At 56.2% G+C, this 26,694-nt stretch overlaps 3 protein-coding genes and 1 long non-coding RNA gene across 5 annotated transcripts; 3 read left to right on the plus strand and 1 right to left on the minus strand.

The window, feature by feature from the left end:
• Positions 1 to 281: 281 nt before the first annotated feature.
• On the plus strand, positions 282 to 9,870 carry LOC146752623 (NF-kappa-B inhibitor delta-like; the record flags this gene model as incomplete). Its single annotated transcript, XM_085531488.1, is given in 9 exon segments — positions 282 to 417; positions 1,786 to 1,943; positions 3,130 to 3,235; positions 5,416 to 5,562; positions 7,238 to 7,289; positions 7,416 to 7,461; positions 7,463 to 7,556; positions 8,301 to 8,414; positions 9,847 to 9,870. Coding segments are annotated over 8 exon segments (708 nt in total), but the record flags the coding sequence as incomplete, so codon positions are not given.
• Position 9,871: 1 nt separating this feature from the next.
• LOC146752624 (uncharacterized) lies at positions 9,872 to 13,505 on the plus strand. Its single transcript, XR_014940512.1, has 2 exons — positions 9,872 to 9,928; positions 11,549 to 13,505. It is a non-coding gene; the product is annotated as an uncharacterized LOC146752624 (long non-coding RNA).
• Positions 13,506 to 15,341: 1,836 nt separating this feature from the next.
• Positions 15,342 to 26,354, minus strand: LOC146752625 (B-cell antigen receptor complex-associated protein alpha chain-like). 2 transcript variants are annotated; one of them, XM_085531576.1, is made up of 6 exons: positions 26,296 to 26,354; positions 23,716 to 23,829; positions 21,043 to 21,477; positions 18,414 to 18,532; positions 17,586 to 17,654; positions 15,342 to 15,509 (listed from the first exon to the last, which is right to left on the minus strand). In XM_085531576.1, the coding sequence occupies exons 2-6, from the start codon at positions 23,756 to 23,758 to the stop codon at positions 15,396 to 15,398; spliced, it is 780 nt and encodes a 259-aa protein (XP_085387702.1). In that variant the 5' UTR covers positions 23,759 to 23,829; positions 26,296 to 26,354; the 3' UTR covers positions 15,342 to 15,395. The 2 variants fall into 2 exon arrangements, with proteins under 2 accessions (XP_085387702.1, XP_085387703.1); XM_085531577.1 differs by lacking the exons at positions 18,414 to 18,532; positions 26,296 to 26,354 and having other exon boundaries at positions 23,716 to 24,552.
• LOC146752626 (uncharacterized) lies at positions 23,992 to 25,687 on the plus strand (the record flags this gene model as incomplete). Its single annotated transcript, XM_085531489.1, is given in 3 exon segments — positions 23,992 to 23,997; positions 24,602 to 24,953; positions 25,434 to 25,687. Coding segments are annotated over 3 exon segments (612 nt in total), but the record flags the coding sequence as incomplete, so codon positions are not given.
• Positions 26,355 to 26,694: the final 340 nt, after the last annotated feature.

Genomic DNA, 26,694 nt, shown 5'->3' on the forward strand with positions numbered 1-26,694 from the left:
CACATCCACAACCCCCCCCACATCCCACCCCCCACATCCCCCCCCCCACATCCCCCCCCCCACATCCCCCCCCCACATCCCCCCCCCACATCCCACCCCCCCCACATCCCCCCCCACATCCCCCCCCCACATCCCCCCCCACATCCCCCCCCTCACATCCCCCCCCACATCCCCCCCCCCACATCCCCCCCCCACATCCCCCCCCACATCCCCCCACATCCCCCCCCCACATCCCCCCCCCACATCCCCCCCCACATCCCCCCCCATATCCCCCCCCCCATCTCCCCTCTCCCCCCAGGTGCCCCCATCCCATCCCCAGCTCTATCATGGCCTGGACCCCCCCCGGATCCCATTGTGTCCTATGGGGTCCTGGGGGGCGCTTACGGAGTCGGACCCCCACCTGTAGGGGGGGCCCAGGTGAGCGAGGAACAGGGGGGCAATGGGGTCAGTGGGGCAGGGTGGGGGTGGGACAGGTTATGGGGTCAATGGGGGGGGCAATGGGGCAGGTTATGGGGTCAATGAGGGGGCAGTGGGGCAGGTTATGGGGTCAATGAGGGGGCAATGGGGCAGGTTATGGGGTCAATGAGGGGGCAATGGGGCAGGTTATGGGGTCAATGAGGGGGCAATGGGGCAGGTTATGGGGTCAATGAGGGGGCAATGGGGCAGGTTATGGGGTCAATGATGGGGGGCAATGGGGCAGGTTATGGGGTCAATGGGGCAGGTTATGGGGTCAGTGAGGGGGCAATGGGCAGGTTATGGGGTCAATGAGGGGGTAATGGGGCAGGTTATGGGGTCAATGAGGGGGCAATGGGGCAGGTTATGGGGTCAATGGGGGGGGCAATGAGGCAGGTTATGGGGTTATGGGGCAATGGGGCAGGTTATGGGGTCAATGGGGCAGGTTATGGGGCCATTGTGGGGGGCAATGGGGCAGGTTATGGGGTCAATGGGGCAGGTTATGGGGTCAATGAGGGGGTAATGGGGCAGGTTATGGGGCAATGGGGCAGGTTATGGGGTCAATGGGGGGCAATGGGGCAGGTTATGGGTTCAATGAGGGGGGCAATGGGGCAGGTTATGGGGTCAATGGGGGGGCAATGGGGCAGGTTATGGGGTTATGGGGCAATGGGGCAGGTTATGGGGTCAATGGGGGGCAATGGGGCAGGTTATGGGGTCAATGAGGGTCAATGGGGCAGGTTATGGGGTCAATGAGGGGGTAATGGGGCAGGTTATGGGGTCAATGGGGGGCAATGGGGCAGGTTATGGGGTCGGGGGGCAATGGGGCAGGTTGTGGGGTCAATGGGGGGGCAATGGGGCAGGTTATGGGGTCAATGGGGGGGGCAATGGGGCAGGTTATGGGGTCAATGGGGGGGGCAATGGGGCAGGTTATGGGGTCAATGGGGGGCAATGGGGCAGGTTATGGGGTCAATGAGGGGGCAATAGGGCAGGTTATGGGGTCAATGAGGGGGTCAATGGGGCAGGTTATGGGGTCAATGGGGGGCAATGGGGCAGGTTATGGGGTCAATGGGGCAGGTTATGGGGTCAATGGGGGGGCAATGGGGCAGGTTATGGGGCAGGTTATGGGGCAATGGGGCAGGTTATGGGGTCGGGGGGCAATGGGGCAGGTTATGGGGTTATGGGGCAGGTTATGGGGTTATGGGGCAGTGGGGCAGGTTATGGGGCAGGTTATGGGGTCAATGGGGGGGGCAATGGGGCAGGTTATGGGGCAGGTTATGGGGCCATTGGGGTCTTTAGGGGCCGCCCTGTGACCCCCCCATTGTATCCCTCCAGGCCGCCCCCCCCGGCCCCTCGTGGTCGCCCCCAATGTTGGATGTGGGGGGCGCGGGGGGGGGTCCCGACCCCGACCCCGAGGAGCTGTCGGCTGCCAGGGCTGCGCTGAGCGGGGTGACCCCAAAGGAGCTGCTGGGACAGGACGAGGACGGAGACACGTCTGTGGGGTCAATGGGGCGGGATGTGGGGCAGGGGGGGGGATTGGGGTCACTATGGGGCAGGGGGGGGGGCTATGGGGCAGGGGGTGTAATGGGGTCACTGTGGGTCAATGGGGGGGGCTATGGGGCAGGGGGGGTAATGGGGTCACTGTGGGTCAATGGGGGGGGCTATGGGGCAGGGGGGGGGATTGGGGTCACTATGGGGCAGGGGGGGTAATGGGGTCACTATGGGGCAGGGGGGGTGTAATGGGGTCACTATGGGGCAGGGGGGTGTAATGGGGTCACTATGGGGCAGTGGGGGGGGCTATGGGGCAGGGGGGTGTAATGGGGTCACTATGGGGCAGGGGGGGTGTAATGGGGTCACTATGGGGCAGGGGGGGTGTAATGGGGTCACTATGGGGCAGGGGGGGTGTAATGGGGTCACTATGGGGCAGGGGGGTGTAATGGGGTCACTATGGGGCAGGGGGTGTAATGGGGTCACTATGGGTCAATGGGGCGGGATATGGGGCAGGGGGTGTAATGGGGTCACTGTGGGGCAGTGGGGGGGGCTATGGGGCAGGGGGGGGTGTAATGGGGTCACTATGGGGCAGGGGGGTGTAATGGGGTCACTATGGGGCAGTGGGGGGGGCTATGGGGCAGGGGGGGTGTAATGGGGTCACTATGGGGCAGGGGGGGTGTAATGGGGTCACTATGGGTCAGTGGGGGGGGCTGTGGGGCAGGGGGGGTATTGGGGTCACTATGGGGCAGTGGGGGGGGCTATGGGGCAGGGGGTGTAATGGGGTCACTATGGGTCAATGGGGGGGGGGCTATGGGGCAGGGGGGTATTGGGGTCACTATGGGGCAGTGGGGGGGGCTATGGGGCAGGGGGGTGTAATGGGGTCACTATGGGTCAGTGGAGGTGTAATGGGGTCACTATGGGTCAATGGGGGGGGCTATGGGGCAGGGGGGGTAATGGGGTCACTATGGGGCAGTGGGGGGGGCTATGGGGCAGGGGGGGTGTAATGGGGTCACTATGGGGCAGGGGGTGTAATGGGGTCACTATGGGTCAATGGGGGGGCTATGGGGCAGGGGGGGTGTAATGGGGTCACTATGGGTCAGTTAATTAATGACCCCCATTAATTAATGACCCCCATTAATTAATGACCCCATTAATTACCCGCATTAATTACCGCCCCCTTTCCCCCAGGCTGCTCCACCTTCTCTGTGCCCGGGGGCTGCGAGCCCCGAGTCGAGCGGCTGCAGAAATCTATGGGGCCATGGGGGGGCTGGAGATACGGGAACATCGGGGGAAGGTGAGATATGGGGGATAATGGGGGGTAATGGGGAGATAATAGGGGGTAATGGGGGATATGGGGGGAGTAATGGGGGGAGTAATGGGGGATAATGGGGGGGCAATGGGGGGAATGGGGGGGTATTGGGGGGGGAATGGGGGAATATGGGGAGTAATGGGGGGGCAATGGGGGGACAATGGGATCTAATGGGGTGTGCTGGGATATAGTGGGGTCTGATGGTGCCCCATACAGCCCCATACTGTTCTATACCGACCCCTGTTGCCCCATACAGCCCCATACAGCCCCATACTGACCCCTATTCCCCCATACAGCCCCATACATCCCCATACTGTCCCATACAGCCCTATATTGCCCCATACTGCCCTATATTGCCCCATACAGCCCCATACCGACCCCTATTGCCCCACACAGCCCCATACAGCCCTATATTGCCCCATACTGTCCCATACCGACCCCTATTGCCCCACACATCCCCATACATCCCCATACTGTCCCATACAGCCCCATACTGCCCTATATTGCCCCATACAGCCCCATACTGACCCCTATTGCCCCATACTGCCCCATACAGCCCTATATTGCCCCATACAGCCCCATACCGACCCCTATTGCCCCATACTGCCCCATACAGCCCTATATTGCCCCATACAGCCCCATACCGACCCCTATTGCCCCATACATCCCCATACATCCCCATACTGTCCCATACATCCCCATACATCCCCATACATCCCCATACAGCCCCATACAGCCCCATACATCCCCATACATCCCCATACAGCCCCATACATCCCCATACAGCCCCATACATCCCCATACATCCCCATACATCCCCATACAGCCCCATACAGCCCCATACATCCCCATACATCCCCATACAGCCCCATACAGCCCCATACTGACCCCTATTGCCCCACACAGCCCCATACAGCCCTATATTGCCCCATACAGCCCCACACCGACCCCTATTGCCCCACACAGCCCCATACAGCCCCATACAGCCCCATACCGACCCCTATTGCCCCATACAGCCCCATACAGCCCCATACAGCCCCATACATCCCCATACAGCCCTATATTGCCCCATACAGCCCCATACCGACCCCTATTGCCCTATACTGCCCTATATTGCCCCATACAGCCCCATACAGCCCCATACTGTCCCATACTGACCCCTATTGCCCCATACAGCCCCATACAGCCCTATATTGCCCCATACAGCCCCATACTGCCCTATACCGACCCCTATTGCCCCACACATCCCCATACATCCCCATACCGACCCCTATTGCCCCATACTGCCCTATACTGCCCTATATTGCCCCATACTGTTCTATACTGACCCCTATTGCCCCATACAGCCCCATACAGCCCCATACTGACCCCTATTGCCCCATACTGCCCTATACAGCCCCATACAGCCCCATACTGTCCCATACCGACCCATATTGCCCCATACTGTTCTATACCGACCCCTATTGCCCCACACAGCCCCATACAGCCCCATACAGCCCCATACTGCCCTATACTGCCCCATACATCCCCATACATCCCCATACAGCCCCATACAGCCCCATACATCCCCATACATCCCCATACAGCCCCATACAGCCCCATACAGCCCCATACTGACCCCTATTGCCCCATACAGCCCCATACAGCCCTATATTGCCCCATACTGTCCCATACCGACCCCTATTGCCCCATACATCCCCATACAGCCCCATACAGCCCCATACTGTTCTATACCGACCCCTATTGCCCCATACTGCCCTATACTGCCCCACACTGACCCCTATTGCCCCATACAGCCCCATACAGCCCCATACAGCCCCATACAGCCCCATACCGACCCCTGTTGTCCCATACAGCCCCATACAGCCCCATACAGCCCCATACAGCCCCATACAGCCCTATATTGCCCCATACAGCCCCATACTGCCCCCTATTGCCCCATACTGCCCTATACAGCCCCATACATCCCCATACTGTCCCATACCGACCCCTATTGCCCCATACAGCCCCATACAGCCCCATACTGACCCACACAGCCCCATACATCCCCATACATCCCCATACATCCCCATACTGTCCCATACAGCCCCATACAGCCCTATATTGCCCCATACAGCCCCATACAGCCCCATACCGACCCCCATTGACCCCTATTGCCCCCCCAGACCCCGCTGCTGGTGGCGGCTCTGGCCGCAGCCCCCGCCCTTGTCCGGGATCTGATCGCGGCCGGCGCCGACCCCGACGCTGCGGACAATGAGGGGCGGACGGCGCTGCACGTGGGCGCCACCTACGGGCTGCCCGAGGTACTGCAGGTAACGGACCCTATAACGGACATAGGGATCCTATAAGGGACATGGGGACCCTATAACGGATATAGGGGGACCCCATAACTGCCCTATGGGGGGAAAGAGGCCCTATAAGTCCCCTATGGGGGGAAAGGGACCCCATAAGTGCCCTATGGGGGGGAAAGGGGCCCCATAACTGCACTATAGGGACCCCAAAACTGCCCTATGGGGGGAAAGGGACCCCATAAGTGCCCCATAGGGGGAAAGGGACCCCATAAGTGCCCTATGGGGGGGAAAGAGCCCCCATAACTGCACTATAGGGACCCCAAAACTGCCCTATGGAGGGGGAAAGGGACCCTATAAGTGCCCTATAGGGACCCCATAACTGCCTTATGGGGGGAAAGGGGCCCCATAACTGACATATAGGGACCCCAAAACCCCATAAGTGCCCCATAGGGATGGGACCCCAAAACTGCCCTATGGGGGGAAAGGGACCCCATAACTGACATATAGGGACTCCATAAGTTCCCTATGGGGGGAAAGGGACCCCATAAGTGCCCCATAGGGATGGGACCCCATAAGTGCCCTATAGGGACCCCATAAGTGCCCTATGGGGTGAAAGGGACCCCATAACTGACATATAGGGACCCCGTAAGTGCCCTATGGGGGAAAATGGGCCCTATAAGTGCCCTATGGGGGGGAAAGGGACCCCATAACTGACATATAGGGACCCCATAAGTGCCCTATGGGGGAAAATGGGCCCTATAAGTGCCCTATGGGGGGGAAAGGGACCCCATAACTGACATATAGGGACCCCATAAGTGCCCTATGGGGGAAAATGGGCCCTATAAGTGCCCTATGGGGGGGAAAGGGACCCCATAACTGACATATAGGGACCCCAAAACCCCATAAGTGCCCCATAGGGATGGGACCACATAACTGGCCTATGGGGGGGAAAGGGACCATATAAGTGCCCCATAGGGATGGGACCCCATAAGTGCCCTATAGGGGGGAGAGGGACCCCATAAGTGCCCCATAGGGACGCCATAACTGCCTTATGGGGGGAAAAGGGGCCCCATAACTGACATATAGGGACCCCAAAACCCCATAAGTGCCCTATAGGGGGAAAGGGACCCCATAAGTGCCAGATAGGGACCCCATAACTGCCCTATAGGGGGGGAAAGGGACCCCATAACTGCCATATAGGGACCCCATAAGTGCCCTATAGGGACCCCAAAACCCCATAAGTGCCCTATAGGGGGAAAGGGATCCCATAACTGCCATATAGGGACCCCAAAACTGCCCTATGGGGGGGAAAGGGGCCCTATAAGTGCCCTATGGGGGGTAAAGGGACCCCATAAGTGCCCTATAGGGACCCCATAACTGCCTTATAGGGGGAAAGGGACCCTATAAGTGCCCTATAGGGATGGGACCCCATAAGTGCCCTATGGGGGAAAAAGAGACCCCATAACTGCCATATAGGGACCCGATAAGTGCCCTATGGGGGGAAAGGGACCCCATAAGTGCCCCATAGGGATGGGACCCCATAAGTGCCCTATAGGGACCCCAAAACCCCATAAGTGCCCTATAGGGACCCCATAAGTGCCCCATAGGGATGGGACCCCATAACTGCCCTATAGGGACCCCAAAACCCCATAAGTGCCCTATAGGGACCCCAAATTCACCCCCCGTTTCCCCCCAGGCCGTGCTGACGTCGGGGGTCCCTGTGAACGTGGAGGCCAGAAACTATGAAGGTGGGGGGGATTTATAGGGGATTCTTTGGGGTGGGATTTGGGGGGGGGTCCCCCATTGGGGGGGGGGGGGGGGGGGGTTTCCATTGGATTTGGGGTGAAACCGGCCGTTTTTGGGGCATTCCCCAGGTCAGACCCCGCTGCACTGCGCTGCCCTGGCCCACACGGCTGCTCTGGGGGGGGGGGGGGGGACCCCAAAATCCCACCCCCCAAATTCGACTGCGCTGCGTCCAGATCCTGCTCAGTATGGGGGCAGACCCCGGCTGCCAGGTGGGTACGGGGGCAATGGGGGGCTATGGGGGGCTATGGGGGGCTATGGGGTCTGTATGGGGTCTGTGGGACCCTATGGGGTCTGTATGGGGTCTGTGGGGTCTGTATGGGGTCTGTGTGGGATCTCTGTGTCCCTATGGGGTCTGTATGGGGTCTGTGGGACCCTATGGGGTCTGTATGGGGTCTGTGGGGTCTGTATGGGGTCTGTATGGGATCTCTGTGTCCCTATGGGGTCTGTATGGGGTCTGTATGGGGTCTGTGTGACCCTATGGGGTCTGTATGGGATCTGGGGGTCTCTGTGTGTCTCTATGGGGTCTGTGGGGTCTGTATGGGATCTGTGTGACCCTATGGGGTCTGTATGGGATCTCTGTGTCCCTATGGGGTCTGTATGGGATCTGGGGGTCTCTGTGTGTCCCTATGGGGTCCCTGGGGTCTTTATGGGATATATGGGTCTTTGGGGTCTGTATGGGATCTGTGGGTCTCTGTGTGTCCCTATGGGGTCTGTGGGGTCAGTATGGGATCTGTGTGACCCTATGGGGTCTGTATGGGATCTGTGGGTCTCTATAGGGTCTCTATAGGGTCTCTATGTCTTCTTATGGGTCCCAGTGGGGTCTCTATGTGTCTTCATGGAATCTCTGTGTCCCTATGAGTCTCTATGGGGCTCCTTTGTGCTCTGTGGGTCTGTGTCTCCCTGTGTCTGTCCGTCCCTATGGGGCGCCCCACAAGTTCCGTCCCACCCCACAGGACTCCAAGAGCAGCCTGACCCCGCTGCACATCGCAGTCAGGGGGGGGAACCTCGGCCTGGCCCAGCTCCTCCTGCGCCAGCCCCGGGGGGGGGCCCGGCTGGTCAACATGCAGGTGGGTGTGGGGTGGTTATGGGGTGGTTATGGGGCAGGTATGGGGTGGTTATGGGGTGGGTATGGGGTGGTTATGGGGCAGGTATGGGGTGGTTATGGGGCAGGTATGGGATGGGTATGGGGCAGATATGGAGTGGCCATGGGGTGGGTATGGGGTGGTTATGGGGCAGGTATGGGGCAGGTATGGGGCGGTTATGGGGGGGTTATGGGGCAGGTATGGGGTGGTTATGGGGTGGGTATGGGGCAGGTATGGGGCGGTTATGGGGCAGTTATGGGGCGGTTATGGGGCAGGTATGGGGTGGTTATGGGGCAGGTATGGGGTGGTTATGGGGCAGATATGGGGTGGTTATGGGGTGGCCGTGGGGTGGTTGTGGGGTGGCTGTGGGTCACACTGTCCCCATTGTTCCCCCATAGGCTATGGGGTGGTTATGGGGCGGTTATGGGTCACACTGTCCCTGTTGTTTCCCCACAGGCTATGGGTTGGTTATGGGGCGGTTATGGGGCGGTTATGGGGTGGCCGTGGGTCACACCGTGTCCCCGTTGTTCCCCCATAGGCTATGGGGTGGCTGTGGGGTGGCTATGGGGCGGTTATGGGGTGGTTATGGGGCAGTTATGGGTTGGTTATGGGGCAGCTATGGGTCACACCGTGTCCCCATTGTCCCCACAGGCTATGGGTTGGTTATGGGGCAGTTATGGGGCAGGTATGGGGTGGTTATGGGGCAGTTATGGGGCGGTTATGGGGTGGTTATGGGGTGGTTATGGGGTGGTTATGGGGTGGTTATGGGGTGGTTATGGGGCGGTTATGGGGCGGGTATGGGGTGGGTATGGGGTGGGTATGGGGCAGGTATGGGGTGGTTATGGGGCGGTTATGGGGTGGTTATGGGGTGGTTATGGGGCAGGTAGGGGGTGGTTATGGGGCGGTTATGGGGCAGGTATGGGGTGGTTATGGGGTGGTTATGGGGCGGGTATGGGGTGGTTATGGGGTGGGTATGGGGTGGTTATGGGGCGGTTATGGGGCAGGTATGGGGCGGTTATGGGGCGGGTATGGGGCAGGTATGGGGTGGTTATGGGGCGGGTATGGGGCAGGTATGGGGTGGTTATGGGGTGGGTATGGGGCAGGTATGGGGCGGTTATGGGGCGGTTATGGGGTGGGTATGGGGTGGTTATGGGGCAGGTATGGGGTGGTTATGGGGTGGTTATGGGGTGGTTATGGGGTGGTTATGGGGTGGGTATGGGGCAGGTATGGGGCGGGTATGGGGTGGGTATGGGGCGGTTATGGGGCAGGTATGGGGTGGTTATGGGGTGGTTATGGGTTGGTTATGGGGCGGTTATGGGGTGGCAGTGGGTCAAACTGTCCCCATTGTTCCCCCATAGGCTATGGGTGGTTATGGGTTGGTTATGGGGCAGGTATGGGTCACACCGTGTCCCCGCAGGCTCACGGTCAGTCCGCCCTGCACAAACGTGGAGAATCAGCGGCCACGAGCGCTGCTGCCAGCGGGGGAACAGGGAGAGCAGGTGGGAACACCCAAAAATGACAGATCTGAGCCCAAAAATAACAGATCTGAGCCCAAAATAACACAAATGAGCCCAAAAACAACAGATCTGAGCCCAAAAATCCTTCATATGGACCCAAAAATAACAGATCTGAGCCCAAAAATACCAGATCTGGACCCCAAAATCCTTCATATGGACCCAAAAATAACAGATCTGGACCCAAAAATGCCACATCTGAACCCAAAATGCCACTATTTTAACCCAAATCCCCACATCTGGACCCAAAAATGCCACATCTGGACCCAAAATCCCACTATTTTAACCCAAATCCCCACTATTTAACCCAAAAATCCCACTCCTTTAGCCCAAACCCCCACATCTGGACTCTAAATGTCACTATTTAGCCCAAATCCCAGCATCTGAACCCAAAAATCTCACATCTGGACCCAAAATGTCACTATTTAACCCAAAAATCCCACTCCTTTAACCCCAAAATCCCATTTATTTAACCCCAAAATCCCATTTATTTAACCCCAAAATCCCATTTATTTAACCCCAAATCCCATTTATTTAACCCAAAATCCCATTTATTTAACCCCAAAATCCCATTTATTTAACCCAAAATCCCATTTATTTTAACCCCAAAATCCCATTTATTTAACCCAAAATCCCATTTATTTAACCCAAAATCCCATTTATTTAACCCCAAATCCCATTTATTTAACCCAAAAATCCCATTTATTTAACCCAAAATCCCATTTATTTAACCCAAAATCCCATTTATTTAACCCAAAATCCCACTCCTTTAACCCAAATCCCCAATATTTTAACCCCAAAATCCCATTTATTTAACCCCAAATCCCATTTATTTAACCCAAAATCCCATTTATTTAACCCCAAAATCCCATTTATTTAACCCCAAAAATCCCATTTATTTAACCCCAAATCCCCACTATTTTAACCCATAAATCCCATTTATTTTAACCCCAAAATCCCATTTATTTAACCCCCAAATCCCATTTATTTAACCCAAAATCCCATTTATTTAACCCAAAATCCCACCCCTTTAACCCAAATCCCCACTATTTTAACCCCAAAATCCCATTTATTTACCCCAAAATCCCATTTATTTAACCCAAAAATCCCATTTATTTAACCCAAAATCCCATTTATTTAACCCCAAATCCCATTTATTTAACCCCAAATCCCATTTATTTAACCCATAAATCCCATTTATTTAACCCAAAATCCCATTTATTTAACCCAAAAATCCCATTTATTTAACCCCAAAATCCCACTCCTTTAACCCAAATCCCCAATATTTTAACCCCAAAATCCCATTTATTTAACCCAAAATCCCATTTATTTAACCCAAAATCCCATTTAACCCCAAAATCCCATTTATTTAACCCCAAAATCCCATTTATTTAACCCAAAATCCCATTTATTTAACCCAAAATCCCATTTAACCCCAAAATCCCATTTATTTAACCCCAAAATCCCATTTATTTAACCCAAAATCCCATTTATTTAACCCAAAATCCCCCTATTTCCCCCCAAACCCCCATTTCCCGTCCCCGAATCCCCCCAACTCGCCCCGTTTGACCCAAAATTCCCCTTTTTCACCCCAAAATTCTGCAGCTCCGGCTCCTCCTGAAGCGCCGCCGCTCCACGCGCCGCCCCCCCATGACGTCATCACGGGGGGACCCCCAGCAGTGACGTCATCATGGGGGGACCCCCAGCAGTGAGGTCATCATGGGGGGACCCCCAGCTGTGACGTCATCAAGGGGGAACCCCCAGCTGTGACATCATCAGAGGACCCCCAGCAGTGACGTCATCGGGGGGACCCCCAGCTGTGACATCATCACAGGGGACCCCCAGCAGTGACGTCATCACGGGGGGACCCCCAGCAGTGACGTCATCACGGGGGAACCCCCAGCTGTGACGTCATCATGGGGGGACCCCCAGCTGTGACGTCATCGGGGGGACCCCCAGCAGTGACGTCATCGGGGGGACCCCCAGCTGTGACGTCATCACATGGGACCCCCAGCTGTGACGTCATCGGGGGGACCCCCAGCAGTGACGTCATCACGGGGGGACCCCCAGCAGTGACGTCATCGGGGGGAACCCCCAGCTGTGACGTCATCACATGGGACCCCCAGCTGTGATGTCATCGGGGGGACCCCCAGCTGTGACGTCATCGGGGGGACCCCCAGCAGTGACGTCATCACGGGGGAACCCCCAGCTGTGACGTCATCACGGGGGAACCCCCAGCTGTGACGTCATCGGGGGGACCCCCAGCTGTGACGTCATCGAGGGAACCCCCAGCAGTGACGTCATCACGGGGGAACCCCCAGCTGTGACGTCATCACGGGGGAACCCCCAGCTGTGACGTCATCGGGGGGACCCCCAGCAGTGACGTCATCGGGGGGACCCCCAGCTGTGACATCATCACGGGGGAACCCCCAGCTGTGACATCATCGGGGGGACCCCCAGCTGTGACGTCATCACAGGGGAACCCCCAGCTGTGACGTCATCGGGGGAACCCCCAGCTGTGACGTCATCACATGGGACCCCCAGCTGTGACGTCATCACGGGGGACCCCCAGCTGTGACGTCATCGGGGGGACCCCCAGCAGTGACGTCATCACATGGGACCCCCAGCTGTGACGTCATCGGGGGGAACCCCCAGCTGTGACGTCATCACGGGGGAACCCCCAGCTGTGACGTCATCGGGGGGACCCCCAGCTGTGACGTCATCGGGGGGACCCCCAGCAGTGACGTCATCGGGGGGACCCCCAGCAGTGACGTCATCACCCCCCCCCCCCCCCCCCCAACGCCATTTTGGTGTGATTTCAGTGAAATCGCTCATTTTCGGGGCAGGGGGCGGGTTTCTCTCCATCGGCTCCGTCTCCTCCACCATCAGTTTCCATGAAACTCATCAATTCCAGTGGAAGAGCCCCAAAAATTGGGCGGTTTTGGGGCATCTGGATCCCACTGAATATTGGAGCGCGGCTCCTTTAAGAGCCCCCCCCCCCCCAAAGGGGCGGGGCTACTGTGTAGCCCCTCCCACTGAGCTCATTATAATAAGGGTGATTTGCATAATTTATGCAGAGCCCCAAATTGGAGCTTTTTGGCCCCAAATCAGGCGATTTTAGAGCTCAGAAATGGGGATTTTGCCCCAAATTGAGGGAATTGGCCCCAAATTTGTGCCCTTTGTCCCCAGAGGTTTCCCAAAAAATGGCAGTTTTGCCCCAAATTGGGGAATAATGACCCCAAAAATGGGCAGATTTGGCCCAGAATTGGGGAAAGTGACCAAAAATTGGAGATTCTGCCCCAAATTGGGGCGTTTGTCCCCAAAATGGCCATTTCTGCCCCGAAATGGCAGATTTGAGCCCAAAATAGGAGGATTTTGCCCCAAATTTGGGAGGTTTTGCCCCAAATTGGGGAATTTTGATCCCAAATTTTGTATTTTGGCCCCAAAGTGGGGGGAAAAATCCCCAAAAATGGAGATTTTGCCCCAAATTTGGTGCATTTATCCCCAAAATGGGGAATTTTAGCAATTAAACGGGGAACTTGCCCCAAATCGCTGCATTTGAGCCCAAAACGAGTCGGCTGGTTCTTAAAGCGGCCAAAATGGGCCCAAAAAGGGCAGATTCTGACCCAAAATGGGCCCAAAAAGGGCAGAATCTGACCCAAAATGGGCCCAAAAAGGGCAGATTCTGACCCAAAATGGGCCCAAAAAGGGCAGATTCTGACCCAAAATGGGCCCCAAAAGGGCAGAATCTGACCCAAAACGGGCCCAAAAAGGGCAGATTCTGACCCAAAATGGGCCCAAAAGGGCAGAATCTGACCCAAAATGGGCCCCTGCTCCCCCCCATTTCCTCCCCCCCCCATTTCCTCCCACTTCCCCCATTATGGGGGGTCAGAAAAGGGAACTGAGAGCAGCACCTGCATTGGGGGGGGGCACCTCCCAGTATGGACCCATAGGGACCAGTACAACCAGTATGGACCCATATGGACCCATATGGACCCATATGGACCCATAGGAACCAGTACAACCCATATGGACCCATATGGACCCATAGGAACCAGTACAACCAGTATGGACCCATATGGACCCATAGGAACCAGTACAACCAGTATGGACCCATATGGACCCACATGGACCCATAGGAACCAGTACAACCCATATGGACCCATAGGAACCAGTACAGCCCATATGGACCCATATGGACCCACATGGACCCATAGGAACCAGTATGGACCCATATGGACCCATAGGAACCAGTACAACCCATATGGACCCATATGGACCCATAGGAACCAGTACAACCCGTATGGACCCATATGGACCCACATGGACCCATAGGAACCAGTACAACCCATATGGACCCATAGGAACCAGTACAGCCCATATGGACCCATAGGAACCAGTACAACCCATATGGACCCATAGGAACCAGTATGGACCCACATGGACCCATAGGAACCAGTACAACCCATATGGACCCATATGGACCCACGTGGACCCATAGGAACCAGTATGGACCCATATGGACCCATATGGACCCATAGGAACCAGTACAACCCATATGGACCCATATGGACCCATAGGAACCAGTACAACCAGTATGGACCCATATGGACCCATAGGAACCAGTACAACCAGTATGGACCCATATGGACCCATAGGAACCAGTACAACCCATATGGACCCATATGGACCCATAGAAACCAGTACAACCAGTATGGACCCATATGGACCCATAGGAACCAGTACAACCAGTATGGACCCATATGGACCCATATGGACCCATAGGAACCAGTACAACCCATATGGACCCATATGGACCCATAGGAACCAGTATGGACCCATATGGACCCATAGGAACCAGTACAACCCATATGGACCCATATGGACCCACATGGACCCATAGGAACCAGTACAACCCATATGGACCCATAGGAACCAGTACAACCCATATGGACCCATATGGACCCATAGGAACCAGTATGGACCCATATGGACCCATAGGAACCAGTACAACCCATATGGACCCATATGGACCCATAGGAACCAGTACAGCCCATATGGACCCATAGGAACCAGTACAACCCATAAGGACCCATAGGAACCAGTATGGACCCATAAGGACCCATAGGAACCAGTCCAGCCCATAAGGACCCATAGGAACCAGTATGGACCCACATGGACCCATAGGAACCAGTACAACCCATATGGACCCATAGGAACCAGTATGGACCCATAAGGACCCATAGGAACCAGTACAACCAGTATGGACCCATATGGACCCATAGGAACCAGTACAACCCATAAGGACCCATAGGAACCAGTACAACCCATATGGACCCATAGGAACCAGTACAACCCATATGGACCCATAGGAACCAGTACAGCCCATAGGAACCAGTCCAGCCCATAGAGCTCTTTATTGACCCCATGCTGTGACAGGACCCCCCCCATATCACGGTTTCTCCAGCCCCACGGCGCCGTCCCCGCGTGGCCCCACGTCCTGGTACGTGGGTTGGGGGCGGTGGGAGATGTCCTCGTACATGGAGCACTGCGTCACGTCCAGGCCCTGCGAACAGCCGCCACATAAGGGCCCCATAAGGGTCCCATGGCCCCATAAGAGTCCCATGGCCCCATAAGGGTCCCATAAGGGTCCCATGGCCCCATAAGGGCCCCATAAGGGTCCCATAAGAGTCCCATGGCCCCATACAAGTCCCATGGCCCCATAAGGGTCCCATAAGGGTCCCATGGCCCCACAAGGGCCCCATAAGGGTCCCATGGCCCCATAAGGGTCCCATAAGGGTCCCATGGCCCCATAAGGGCCCCATAAGGGTCCCATGGCCCCATAAGAGTCCCATGGCCCCGTAAGGGTCCCATAAGGGTCCCATGGCCCCATAAGGGTCCCATAAGGGTCCCATGGCCCCATAAGGGTCCCATAAGGGTCCCATGGCCCCATAAGGGCCCCATAAGGGTCCCATGGCCCCATAAGGGCCCCATAAGGGTCCCATAAGGGTCCCATAAGAGTCCCATGGCCCCATAAGGGCCCCATAAGGGTCCCATGGCCCCATAAGAGTCCCATGGCCCCATAAGGGCCCCACAAGGGTCCCATGGCCCCATAAGAGTCCCATGGCCCCATAAGGGCCCCACAAGGGTCCCATGGCCCCATAAGGGTCCCATAAGGGTCCCATGGCCCCATAAGGGTCCCATAAGGGTCCCATGGCCCCATAATGGCCCCATAAGGGTCCCATAAGGGCCCCATGGCCCTGTAAGGGCCCCATAAGGATCCCCATAAGGGTCCCATGGCCCCATAAGGATCCCATAAGGGTCCCATAAGGGTCCCATGGCCCCATAAGGGTCCCATGGCCCCATAAGGGCCCCATAAGGGTCCCATAAGGGTCCCATGGCCCCATAAGGGCCCCATAAGAGTCCCATGGCCCCATAAGGGTCCCATAAGGGTCCCATGGCCCCATAAGAGTCCCATGGCCCCATAAGGGCCCCACAAGGGTCCCATGGCCCCATAAGAGTCCCATGGCCCCATAAGGGTCCCATAAGGGTCCCATGGCCCCATAAGGGCCCCATAAGGGTCCCATGGCCCCATAAGGGCCCCACAAGGGTCCCATGGCCCCATAAGGGCCCCACAAGGGTCCCATGGCCCCATAAGGGTGCCATAAGAGTCCCATGGCCCCATAAGGGTCCCATAAGGGTCCCGTGGCCCCATAAGGGTCCCATAAGAGTCCCATGGCCCCATAAGGGTCCCATAAGGGTACCATGGCCCCATAAGGGCCCCACAAGGGTCCCATGGCCCCATAAGAGTCCCATGGCCCCATAAGGGCCCCATAAGGGTCCCATGGCCCCATAAGGGCCCCATAAGGGTCCCATGGCCCCATAAGGGTCCCATAAGGGTCCCGTGGCCCCATAAGGGTCCCATAAGGGTCCCATAAGGGTCCCATGGCCCCATAAGGGCCCCACAAGGGTCCCATGGCCCCATAAGGGTCCCATAAGGGTCCCATGGCCCCATAAGGGCCCCATAAGGGTCCCATGGCCCCATAAGGGTCCCATAAGGGTCCCATAAGGGTCCCATGGCCCCATAAGGGCCCCACAAGGGTCCCATGGCCCCATAAGGGTCCCATAAGGGTCCCATGGCCCCATAAGGGTCCCATAAGGGTCCCATGGCCCCATAAGGGCCCCACAAGGGTCCCATGGCCCCATAAGAGTCCCATGGCCCCATAAGGATCCCATAAGGGTCCCATGGCCCCATAAGAGTCCCATGGCCCCGTAAGAGTCCCATAGCCCCATAAGGGTCCCATAAGGGTCCCATGGCCCCATAAGAGTCCCATGGCCCCATAAGGGTCCCATAAGGGTCCCATGGCCCCATAAGAGTCCCATGGCCCCATAAGGGTCCCATAAGGGTCCCATGGCCCCATAAGAGTCCCATGGCCCCATAAGGATCCCATAAGGGTCCCATGGCCCCATAAGAGTCCCATGGCCCCGTAAGAGTCCCATAGCCCCATAAGGGTCCCATAAGGGTCCCATGGCCCCATAAGAGTCCCATGGCCCCATAAGGGTCCCATAAGGGTCCCATGGCCCCATAAGAGTCCCATGGCCTCATAAGGGCCCCATGGCCACCCCGTGTCCCCCATGTCACCTCATAGAGGTTCTCCTCCTCCCCCAGGCTCTTCTTGCCCTGCAGCAGCCGCTCGTTGGCCCAGCGCTTCTGTGGGGACGGGGGGGAAAATGGGGACAGATGATGTGGGGAGGGGGGACACGAGGACGGGGCAAGATGGGGATATAGGATATAGGGTCACTATGGGGCTATGGGCACACTATGGGGATATGGGCACACTATGGGGATATAGGATATAGGGTCACTATGGGGTCACTATGGGGATGCAGGATATAGGGTCACTATGGGGGCACTATGGGGATATGGGCACACTATGGGGGCACTATGGGTCACTATGGGCACACTATGGGGGCACTATGGGGATGCAGGATATAGGGTCACTATGGGGGCACTATGGGGGCACTATGGGGATACAGGATATAGGGTCACTATGGGGGCACTATGGGGATATGGGATATAGGCACACTATGGGGGCACTATGGGGACACTATGGGGACACTGGGGGGCACTATGGGGATATAGGGTCACTATGGGCACACTATGGGGTCACTATGGGGGCACTATGGGGATATAGGATATAGGGTCACTATGGGGCACTATGGGCACACTATGGGGGCACTATGGGGATATAGGATATAGGGTCACTATGGAGGCACTATGGGGGCACTATGGGGACACTATGGGGATGCAGGATATAGGGTCACTATGGGGCCCTATGGGGGCGCTATGGGGATACAGGATATAGGGTCACTATGGGGGCACTATGGGGCACTATGGGGTCACTATGGGTCACTATGGGTCACTATGGGTCACTATGGGTCACTATGGGGATGCAGGACGCGCCCCCACCCTGAGCAGCAGCAGCAGCCCCGGCCCCGCAGCACAGAGCAGCAGCAGCGACCCCTGAACTGCCAGCAGCCGGTTCTTGGTCCGGTCCGACAGCGACAGGAACCGCGACGGGGCCGAGTCTGGGGGAACAATGGGATCAATGGGAACAATGGGATCAATGGGGGCAATGGGGGCAATGGGATCAATGGGAACAATGGGAACAATGGGAACAATGGGAACAATGGGAACAATGGGATCAATGGGATCAATGGGAACAATGGGGGCAATGGGAGCAATGGGAACAATGGGGGCAATGGGATCAATGGGGATAATGGGAACAATGGGATCAATGGGAGCAATGGGGGCAATGGGAATAATGGGATCAATGGGAACAATGGGAATAATGGGAGCAATGGGAACAATGGGGGCAATGGGAGCAATGGGGACAATGGGAACAATGGGAACAATGGGGGCAATGGGATCAATGGGAACAATGGGAGCAATGGGAGCAATGGGGGCAATGGGGACAATGGGATCAATGGGGGCAATGGGGACAATGGGAACAATGGGATCAATGGGGACAATGGGAACAATGGGATCAATGGGGACAATGGGAACAATGGGAACAATGGGGGCAATGGGAACAATGGGAACAATGGGAGCAATGGGGGCAATGGGATCAATGGGAACAATGGGATCAATGGGAACAATGGGATCAATGGGACCCAGTGTCATCAATGGGAGCAATGGGAACAGTGTCATCAATGGGATGAATGGATCCAGTGTCCTCAATGGACCCAGTGTCATCAATGGGACCCAGTGTCATTAATGGGATCAATGCGACCCAGTGTCCCCAATGGGATCAATGGCCCCGCTGTCCCCATTGTCCCCATTGCCCCCATTGCCCCCATTGTCCCCATTGTCCCCATTGTCCCCATTGCCCCCATTGTCCCCATTGCCCCCATTGTCCCCATTGTCCCCATTGCCCCCATTGCCCCCATTGTCCCCATTGCCCCCATTGTCCCCATTGCCATCGCTGCCCCCATTGCCCCCATTGTCCCCATTGCCCCCATTGCCATCCCTGCCCCCATTGCCCCCATTGCCCCCATTGCCCCCATTGTCCCCATTGCCCCCATTGTCCCCATTGCCATCGCTGCCCCCATTGCCCCCATTGTCCCCATTGTCCCCATTCCCATCCCTGTCCCCATTGCCCCCATTGCCCCCATTGCCCCTATTGCCCCCATTGCCCCCATTGTCCCCATTGTCCCCATTGTCCCCATTGTCCCCATTGTCCCCATTGTCCCCATTGCCCCCATTGCCATCCCTGTCCCCATGGCCCCATTGCCCCCATTGTCCCCATTGTCCCCATTGCCCCCATTGTCCCCATTGTCCCCATTGCCCCCATTGTCCCCATTGCCCCCATTGCCCCCATTGCCCCTATTGCCCCCATTGCCCCCATTGTCCCCATTGCCCCCATTGTCCCCATTGTCCCCATTGCCCCCATTCCCATCCCTGTCCCCATTGCCCCCATTGTCCCCATTGTCCCCATTGTCCCCATTGCCCCCATTCCCATCCCTGCCCCCATTGTCCCCATTGTCCCCATTGCCCCCATTCCCATCCCTGCCCCCATTGCCTCCACTGCCCCCATTGCCCCCATTGTCCCCATTGCCCCCATTGCCCCCACTGTCCCCATTGCCCCCATTGCCCCAATTGTCCCCATTGTCCCCATTGCCCCCATTGCCCCTATTGCCCCCATTGCCCCAATTGTCCCCATTGTCCCCATTGCCCCCATTGCCCCCTTTGTCCCCATTGCCCCCATTGCCCCCATTGCCCCCATTGTCCCCATTGTCCCCATTGCCCCCATTGCCCCCATTGCCATCCCTGTCCCCATTGCCCCCATTGCCCCCATTGTCCCCATTGTCCCCATTGCCCCCATTGCCCCCCATTGTCCCCATTGCTCCCATTGTCCCCATTGCCCCCATTGCTCCCATTGTCCCCATTGTCCCCATTGCCCCCATTGCCATCCCTGTCCCCATTGCCCCCATTGCCCCCATTGTCCCCACTGCCCCCACTGCCCCCATTGTCCCCATTGCCCCCATTGCCCCCACTGCCCCCATTGCCCCCATTGCCCCCATTGTCCCCATTGCCCCCATTGCCATCCCTGTCCCCATTGCCCCCATTGCCCCCATTGCCCCCATTGCCCCATTGCCCCCATTGTCCCCATTGCCCCCATTGCCCCCACTGCCCCCACTGCCCCCATTGCCCCCATTGTCCCCATTGCCCCCATTGCCCCCATTGCCCCCATTGTCCCCATTGCCCCCACTGCCCCCATGCCCCCATTGCCCCCATTGCCCCCATTGTCCCCATTGCCCCCATTGTCCCCATTGCCCCCACTGCCCCCATTGCCCCCATTGTCCCCATTGTCCCCATTGTCCCCATTCCCATCCCTGTCCCCATTGCCCCCATTGCCCCCACTGCCCCCATTGTCCCCATTGTCCCCATTGTCCCCATTGTCCCCACTACCCCCATTGCCCCCATTGTCCCCATTGTCCCCATTGTCCCCATTGTCCCCATTGCCCCCATTGCCCCCATTGTCCCCATTGCCCCCATTGCCCCCATTGCCCCATTATTCCCCCCCTGTCCCCCTCACCTCTCACTCTCACGAAGGTCCCACACGACGCCCCGTTGCTGTTCCCGTCTCTGACCCGGCAGTACAACACCCCGGCCCGTTTCGCTCCGGTTCCGCTCAGCACCAGCTCGGTTCCGTCCTTCGTCGTTTCCACCCCATCGTCCCCCATGTCCCCGACCCGACCCACGGCGCCGAACCGGAACCAGGTGACGTTGGCACCGGGTCGGTTATGGGGACATTGAAGGGTGACGCGCTGCCCCACAGGGACCCACAGCGACGTGGGGACGCGACCCACGGGAACAAGGGACGGGCACGAGGGGGGGGGGGCGGCGTCCGGGAACGAGGAGACGGTGAGAAAATGGGGGGGGGGGCGGGAGGGGGGGGGAGGGGGGGGGAATTGAGGGGGGGTGGAGGAACAGGGGGGGGAAATGGGGGGGGGAGATGTGGGGGAGGAGCCTGGAAATAGGGGGAGGGGGTTAATGTTAAGGGGGGTCATATGGGGTGGGGGTCATATGGGGTGAGGGGGGTCCAAATTGGGGGGGGTCATATGGGGTGGGGGTCATATGGGGTGAGGGGGGGTCATATGGGGTGGGGGTTATATGGGGTGGGGGTTATATGGGGTGAGGGGGGTCCAAATTGGGGGGGGTCATATGGGGTGGGGGTTATATGGGGTGAGGGGGGTCCAAATTGGGGGGGGTCATATGGGGTGGGGGTTATATGGGGTGAGGGGGGTCCAAATTGGGGGGGGGTTATATGGGGTGGGGGTTATATGGGGTGAGGGGGGGTCATATGAGGGAGGGGGTTATATGGGGTGAGGGGGGTCCAAATTGGGGGAGGTCATATGGGGTGAGGGTTATATGGGGTGGGGGTCATATGGGGTGGGGGTTATATGGGGTGAGGGGGGTCCAAATGGGGGGGGGGGGTTCATATGGGGTGGGGTTATATGGGGTGACGGGGGTCCAAATTGGAGGGGGGTCATATGGGGAGGGGGTCATATGGGGTGAGGGGGGTCCAAATGGGGGGGGTTGGGGTTCATATGGGGCCAGGGACCCAAAATTAAGGGGGGGGGTAACTAAAATGGGTGTGGGGACCCAAATAGGGGGGCAGGTGGGGGAGTCCGAATGTTGGGGGGTCTAATATGGGGAAGGGGACTCCAAAATTTGGGGTTAATTTGGGGAGAGTCCCCAAGATAATTAAAACCAGCCCCTCCCACCCCCCGCCCCGAACATCTGCGCCTCCCCCCCCCCCCTTTGGGTTTCGGTTCCCCACATCCAGGGGTCTCTGGGGACCGATGTTATTTTGGGGCCCCACAAGACCCAAAATCCCCCAACCTGGCCCCAGAACCTCTTCCTTCCCCAAATGCTTTTAATACCCCCCCAATGTTCCCTTTGGGACCCCCCCCAAAATGCCCCACATCACCCCATAGCGCCCCTGACCCATAGAGGAACCCCAATCCCCCCATTGGGATCCACCCAACTCCAGACCCCACTGCCCCCCCGGACCCAGATTTGGGGACCCAGGCGCCCAAAGACCCCCAAACATCCGGGACTTCCCCCGTGCCCCCCCCACGACCCTGACCCCAAAAGCCCCGTAGGAGCCCCTGGCCCCATAGGGCCCCTTCAGCCCCACAGCCCCCAACCTGAACGACCACTCAGGGCCCCCTCCTGGATCTCCCCCAGCCCCATAAGTGTCCCCCCCCCCAACCCCACAGCCCTCCCAGCACCCCATTCCCTCCTGACCCCCCTGAGCCCACTACTCCTCCTGACTCCAAAGACCCCCCGGGACTCTCCCCAGCCCCACAGGACCCTCATGTTGGACCCCCATGTTGGACCCCCGTGTTGGACCCCCATGTTGGCCCCCCTTATTGGACCCCCATGTTGGACCCCCATGTTGGACCCCCATGTTGGACCCCCGTGTTGGACCCCCATGTTGGACCCCCATGTTGGGCCCCTTATTGGACCCCCATGTTGGACCCCCGTGTTGGACCCCCTTATTGGACCCCCATGTTGGACCCCCATGTTGGACCCCCTTATTGGACCCCTTGTTAGACCCCCTTATTGGACCCCCATGTTAGACCCCCATGTTAGACCCCCATGTTGGACCCCCTTATTGGACCCCCATGTTGGACCCCCATGTTAGACCCCCATGTTGGACCCCCATGTTGGACCCCCATGTTAGACCCCCTTATTGGACCCCCATGTTGGACCCCCATGTTGGACCCCCATGTTAGACCCCCATGTTGGCCCCCCTTATTGGACCCCCTTGTTGGACCCCCATGTTAGACCCCCATGTTAGACCCCCTTATTGGACCCCCTTGTTGGACCCCCATGTTAGACCCCCATGTTAGACCCCCTTATTGGACCCCCTTGTTGGACCCCCATGTTAGACCCCCATGTTAGACCCCCTTATTGGACCCCCATGTTGGACCCCCTTATTGGACCCCCATGTTAGACCCCCATGTTGGACCCCCGTGTTGGACCCCCTTATTGGACCCCCTTATTGGACCCCCTTATTGGACCCCCATGTTGGACCCCCATGTTGGACCCCCTTATTGGACCCCCATGTTGGACCCCCATGTTGGACCCCCTTATTGGACCCCTATGTTAGACCCCCTTATTGGACCCCCATGTTGGACCCCCATGTTACACCCCCTTATTGGACCCCCTTATTGGCCCCCCTTATTGGACCCCATACCTTGGAGGAGCCCCAGGAGCAGCAGCGTCGCTGTGAACCCCATCTCAGCCAGTGGGTGGGGCCGGGGGGGGGGGCGTGGTTATAAAGGGGGTGGGGGCTGTGAGGGGGCGTGGCCTATAAAGGGGGGGGCAGCCCTCGGTGTCAATCCAGCATCGTCCATTGATATTAAACCTCATTGATATTAAACCTCATTGATATTAAACCTCATTGATATTAAACCTCATTGATATTAAACCTCATTAAACCTCATTGATATTAAAGCTCATTGATCCCCCGATGTCAGTTCAATATCACCATTATCACCCCAATATCACCCCAATATCATCAATATCACCCCAGTATAACCACAATATCACCCCTATCACCCCAATATCACCACTATTACACCAATATCACCCCAATATCACCCCAATATCACCCCAATATCACCCCTATATCACCATTATCACCCCAATATCACCTCAATATCACCACTATCATCCCAATATCACCCCAATATCATCAATATCACCTCAATATCACCAGTATCACCTCAATATCACCCCAGTATCACCACTATCACCTCAATATCATGAATATCACCCCAATATCACCCCAATATCATCAATATCACCCCAATATCACTCCAATATCACCCCAATATCACAAGTATCACCCCAATATCACCAATATCACCCAATATCACCTCAATATCACTAATATTCCCCTAGAATCACCCCCAATATCATCAATATCACCCCAATATCACCCCAGTATAACCACAATATAACCACTATCACCCCAATATCACCCCAATATCATCAATATCACCCCAATATCACCCCTATATCACCATTATCACGTCAATATCACCCCAATATAACCCCTATCACCCCAATATCACAAGTATCACCCCAATATCATCAATATCACCCCAATATCACCCCAATATCACCCCTATCACCTCAATATCACCAATATTCCCCTAGAATCACCCCAATATCATCAATATCACCTCAATATCACCAGTATCACCCCACTATCACCCCAATATCACCAGTATCACCCCAATATCATCAATATCACCACTATCACCCCACTATTGCCCCACTATCACCAATATCACCCCAATATCACCCCAATATCACCAATATCACCAATATCACCTCAATATCACCAATATTCCCCTAGAATCACCCCAATATCATCAATATCACCCCACTATCACCCCAATATCATCAATATCACCAATATCACCAGTATCACCCCAATATCACCACTATTGTCCCAATATCACCCCAATATCACACGTATCACCCCAATATCACCCCAATATCATCAATATCACCTCAATATCACCCCAGTATAACCACAATATAACCACTATCACCCCAATATCACCACTATTACACCAATATCACCCCAATATAACCTCAATATCACCATTATCACCCCAATATCATCAATATCACCCCAATATCACCCCAGTATAACCACAATATAACCACTATCACCCCAATATCACCCCAATATCACCCCAATATCATCAATATCACCCCACTATCACCCCAATATCACCACTATTACACCAATATCACCCCAATATCACCCCTATATCACCATTATCACCTCAATATCACCTCAATATCACCAATATTCCCCTAGAATCACCCCAATATCATCAATATCACCCCAATATCACCCCAGTATAACCACAATATAACCATTATCACCCCAATATCATCAATATCACCCCAATATCACCAGTATCACCCCAGTATCACCCCAATATCACCCCTATATCACCATTATCACCTCAATATCACCAATATTCCCCTAGAATCACCCCAATATCATCAATATCACCCCAATATCATCAATATCACCATTATCACCCCAATATCACCACTATCACCCCAATATCATCATTATCACCTCAATATCACCATTATCACCCCAATATCATCAATATCACCCCACTATCACCCCACTATCACCCCTATCACCCCTATATCACCATTATCACCCCAATATCCCCCAATATCACCCCAATATCACTCCAATATCACCCCAATATCATCAATATCACCCCAATATCACCCCAATATCATCAATATCACCCCAATATCACCCCCGTATAACCACAATATCACCATTATCACCCCAATATCACCCCAATATCACCAGTATCACCCCAATATCACCATTATCACCCCACTATCACCCCAATATCACCCCTATATCACCATTATCACCCCAGTATCACCTCAATATCACCAATATTCCCCTAGAATCACCCCAATATCATCAATATCACCCCAATATCACCATTATCACCCCAATATCACCCAATATCACCCTATATCACCATTATCACCTCAATATCACCCCAATATCATCAATATCACCCCAATATCATCAATATCACCCCAATATCACCCCTATATCACCATTATCACCTCAATATCACCCCAATATCACCCCTATCACCCCAATATCACCACTATCGTCCCACTATCACCCCAATATCACCCCAATATCACCCCTATCACCCCAATATCACCCACTATCACCCCAACATGGCGCCGCGTTCCCCTATACCGTCACTGTGTGTCTCTATGGGGCTCAGTGTGCGTTATATCCCGCAATGCACCTTGCCGGAAGTGAAGCGACTGCGCATGATCAAAATGGCGACCGCTACATGCCACGTTATATCCCACAATGCAATATACAGGAAGTAACGTTCTGCGCATGACCAAAATGGCGACCGCCAAATGCCACGTTATATCCCACAATGCAATATACAGGAAGTAATGTTCTGCGCATGACCAAAATGGCGACCGCCATTTGCCACGTTATGCCGCGTTATATCCCACAATGCACCATACCGGAAGTGACGCTACTGCGCATGATCAAAATGGCGACCTCCAAATGCCACGTTATGCCGCGTTATATCCCACAATGCACCTTGCCGGAAGCGACGCTACTGCGCATGACCAA

This window comes from Coturnix japonica, unplaced genomic scaffold, assembly GCF_054131305.1.
Source record: "Coturnix japonica strain WE unplaced genomic scaffold, WE-NBRP24 Scf043, whole genome shotgun sequence".
Lineage (NCBI taxonomy): Eukaryota > Metazoa > Chordata > Aves > Galliformes > Phasianidae > Coturnix > Coturnix japonica.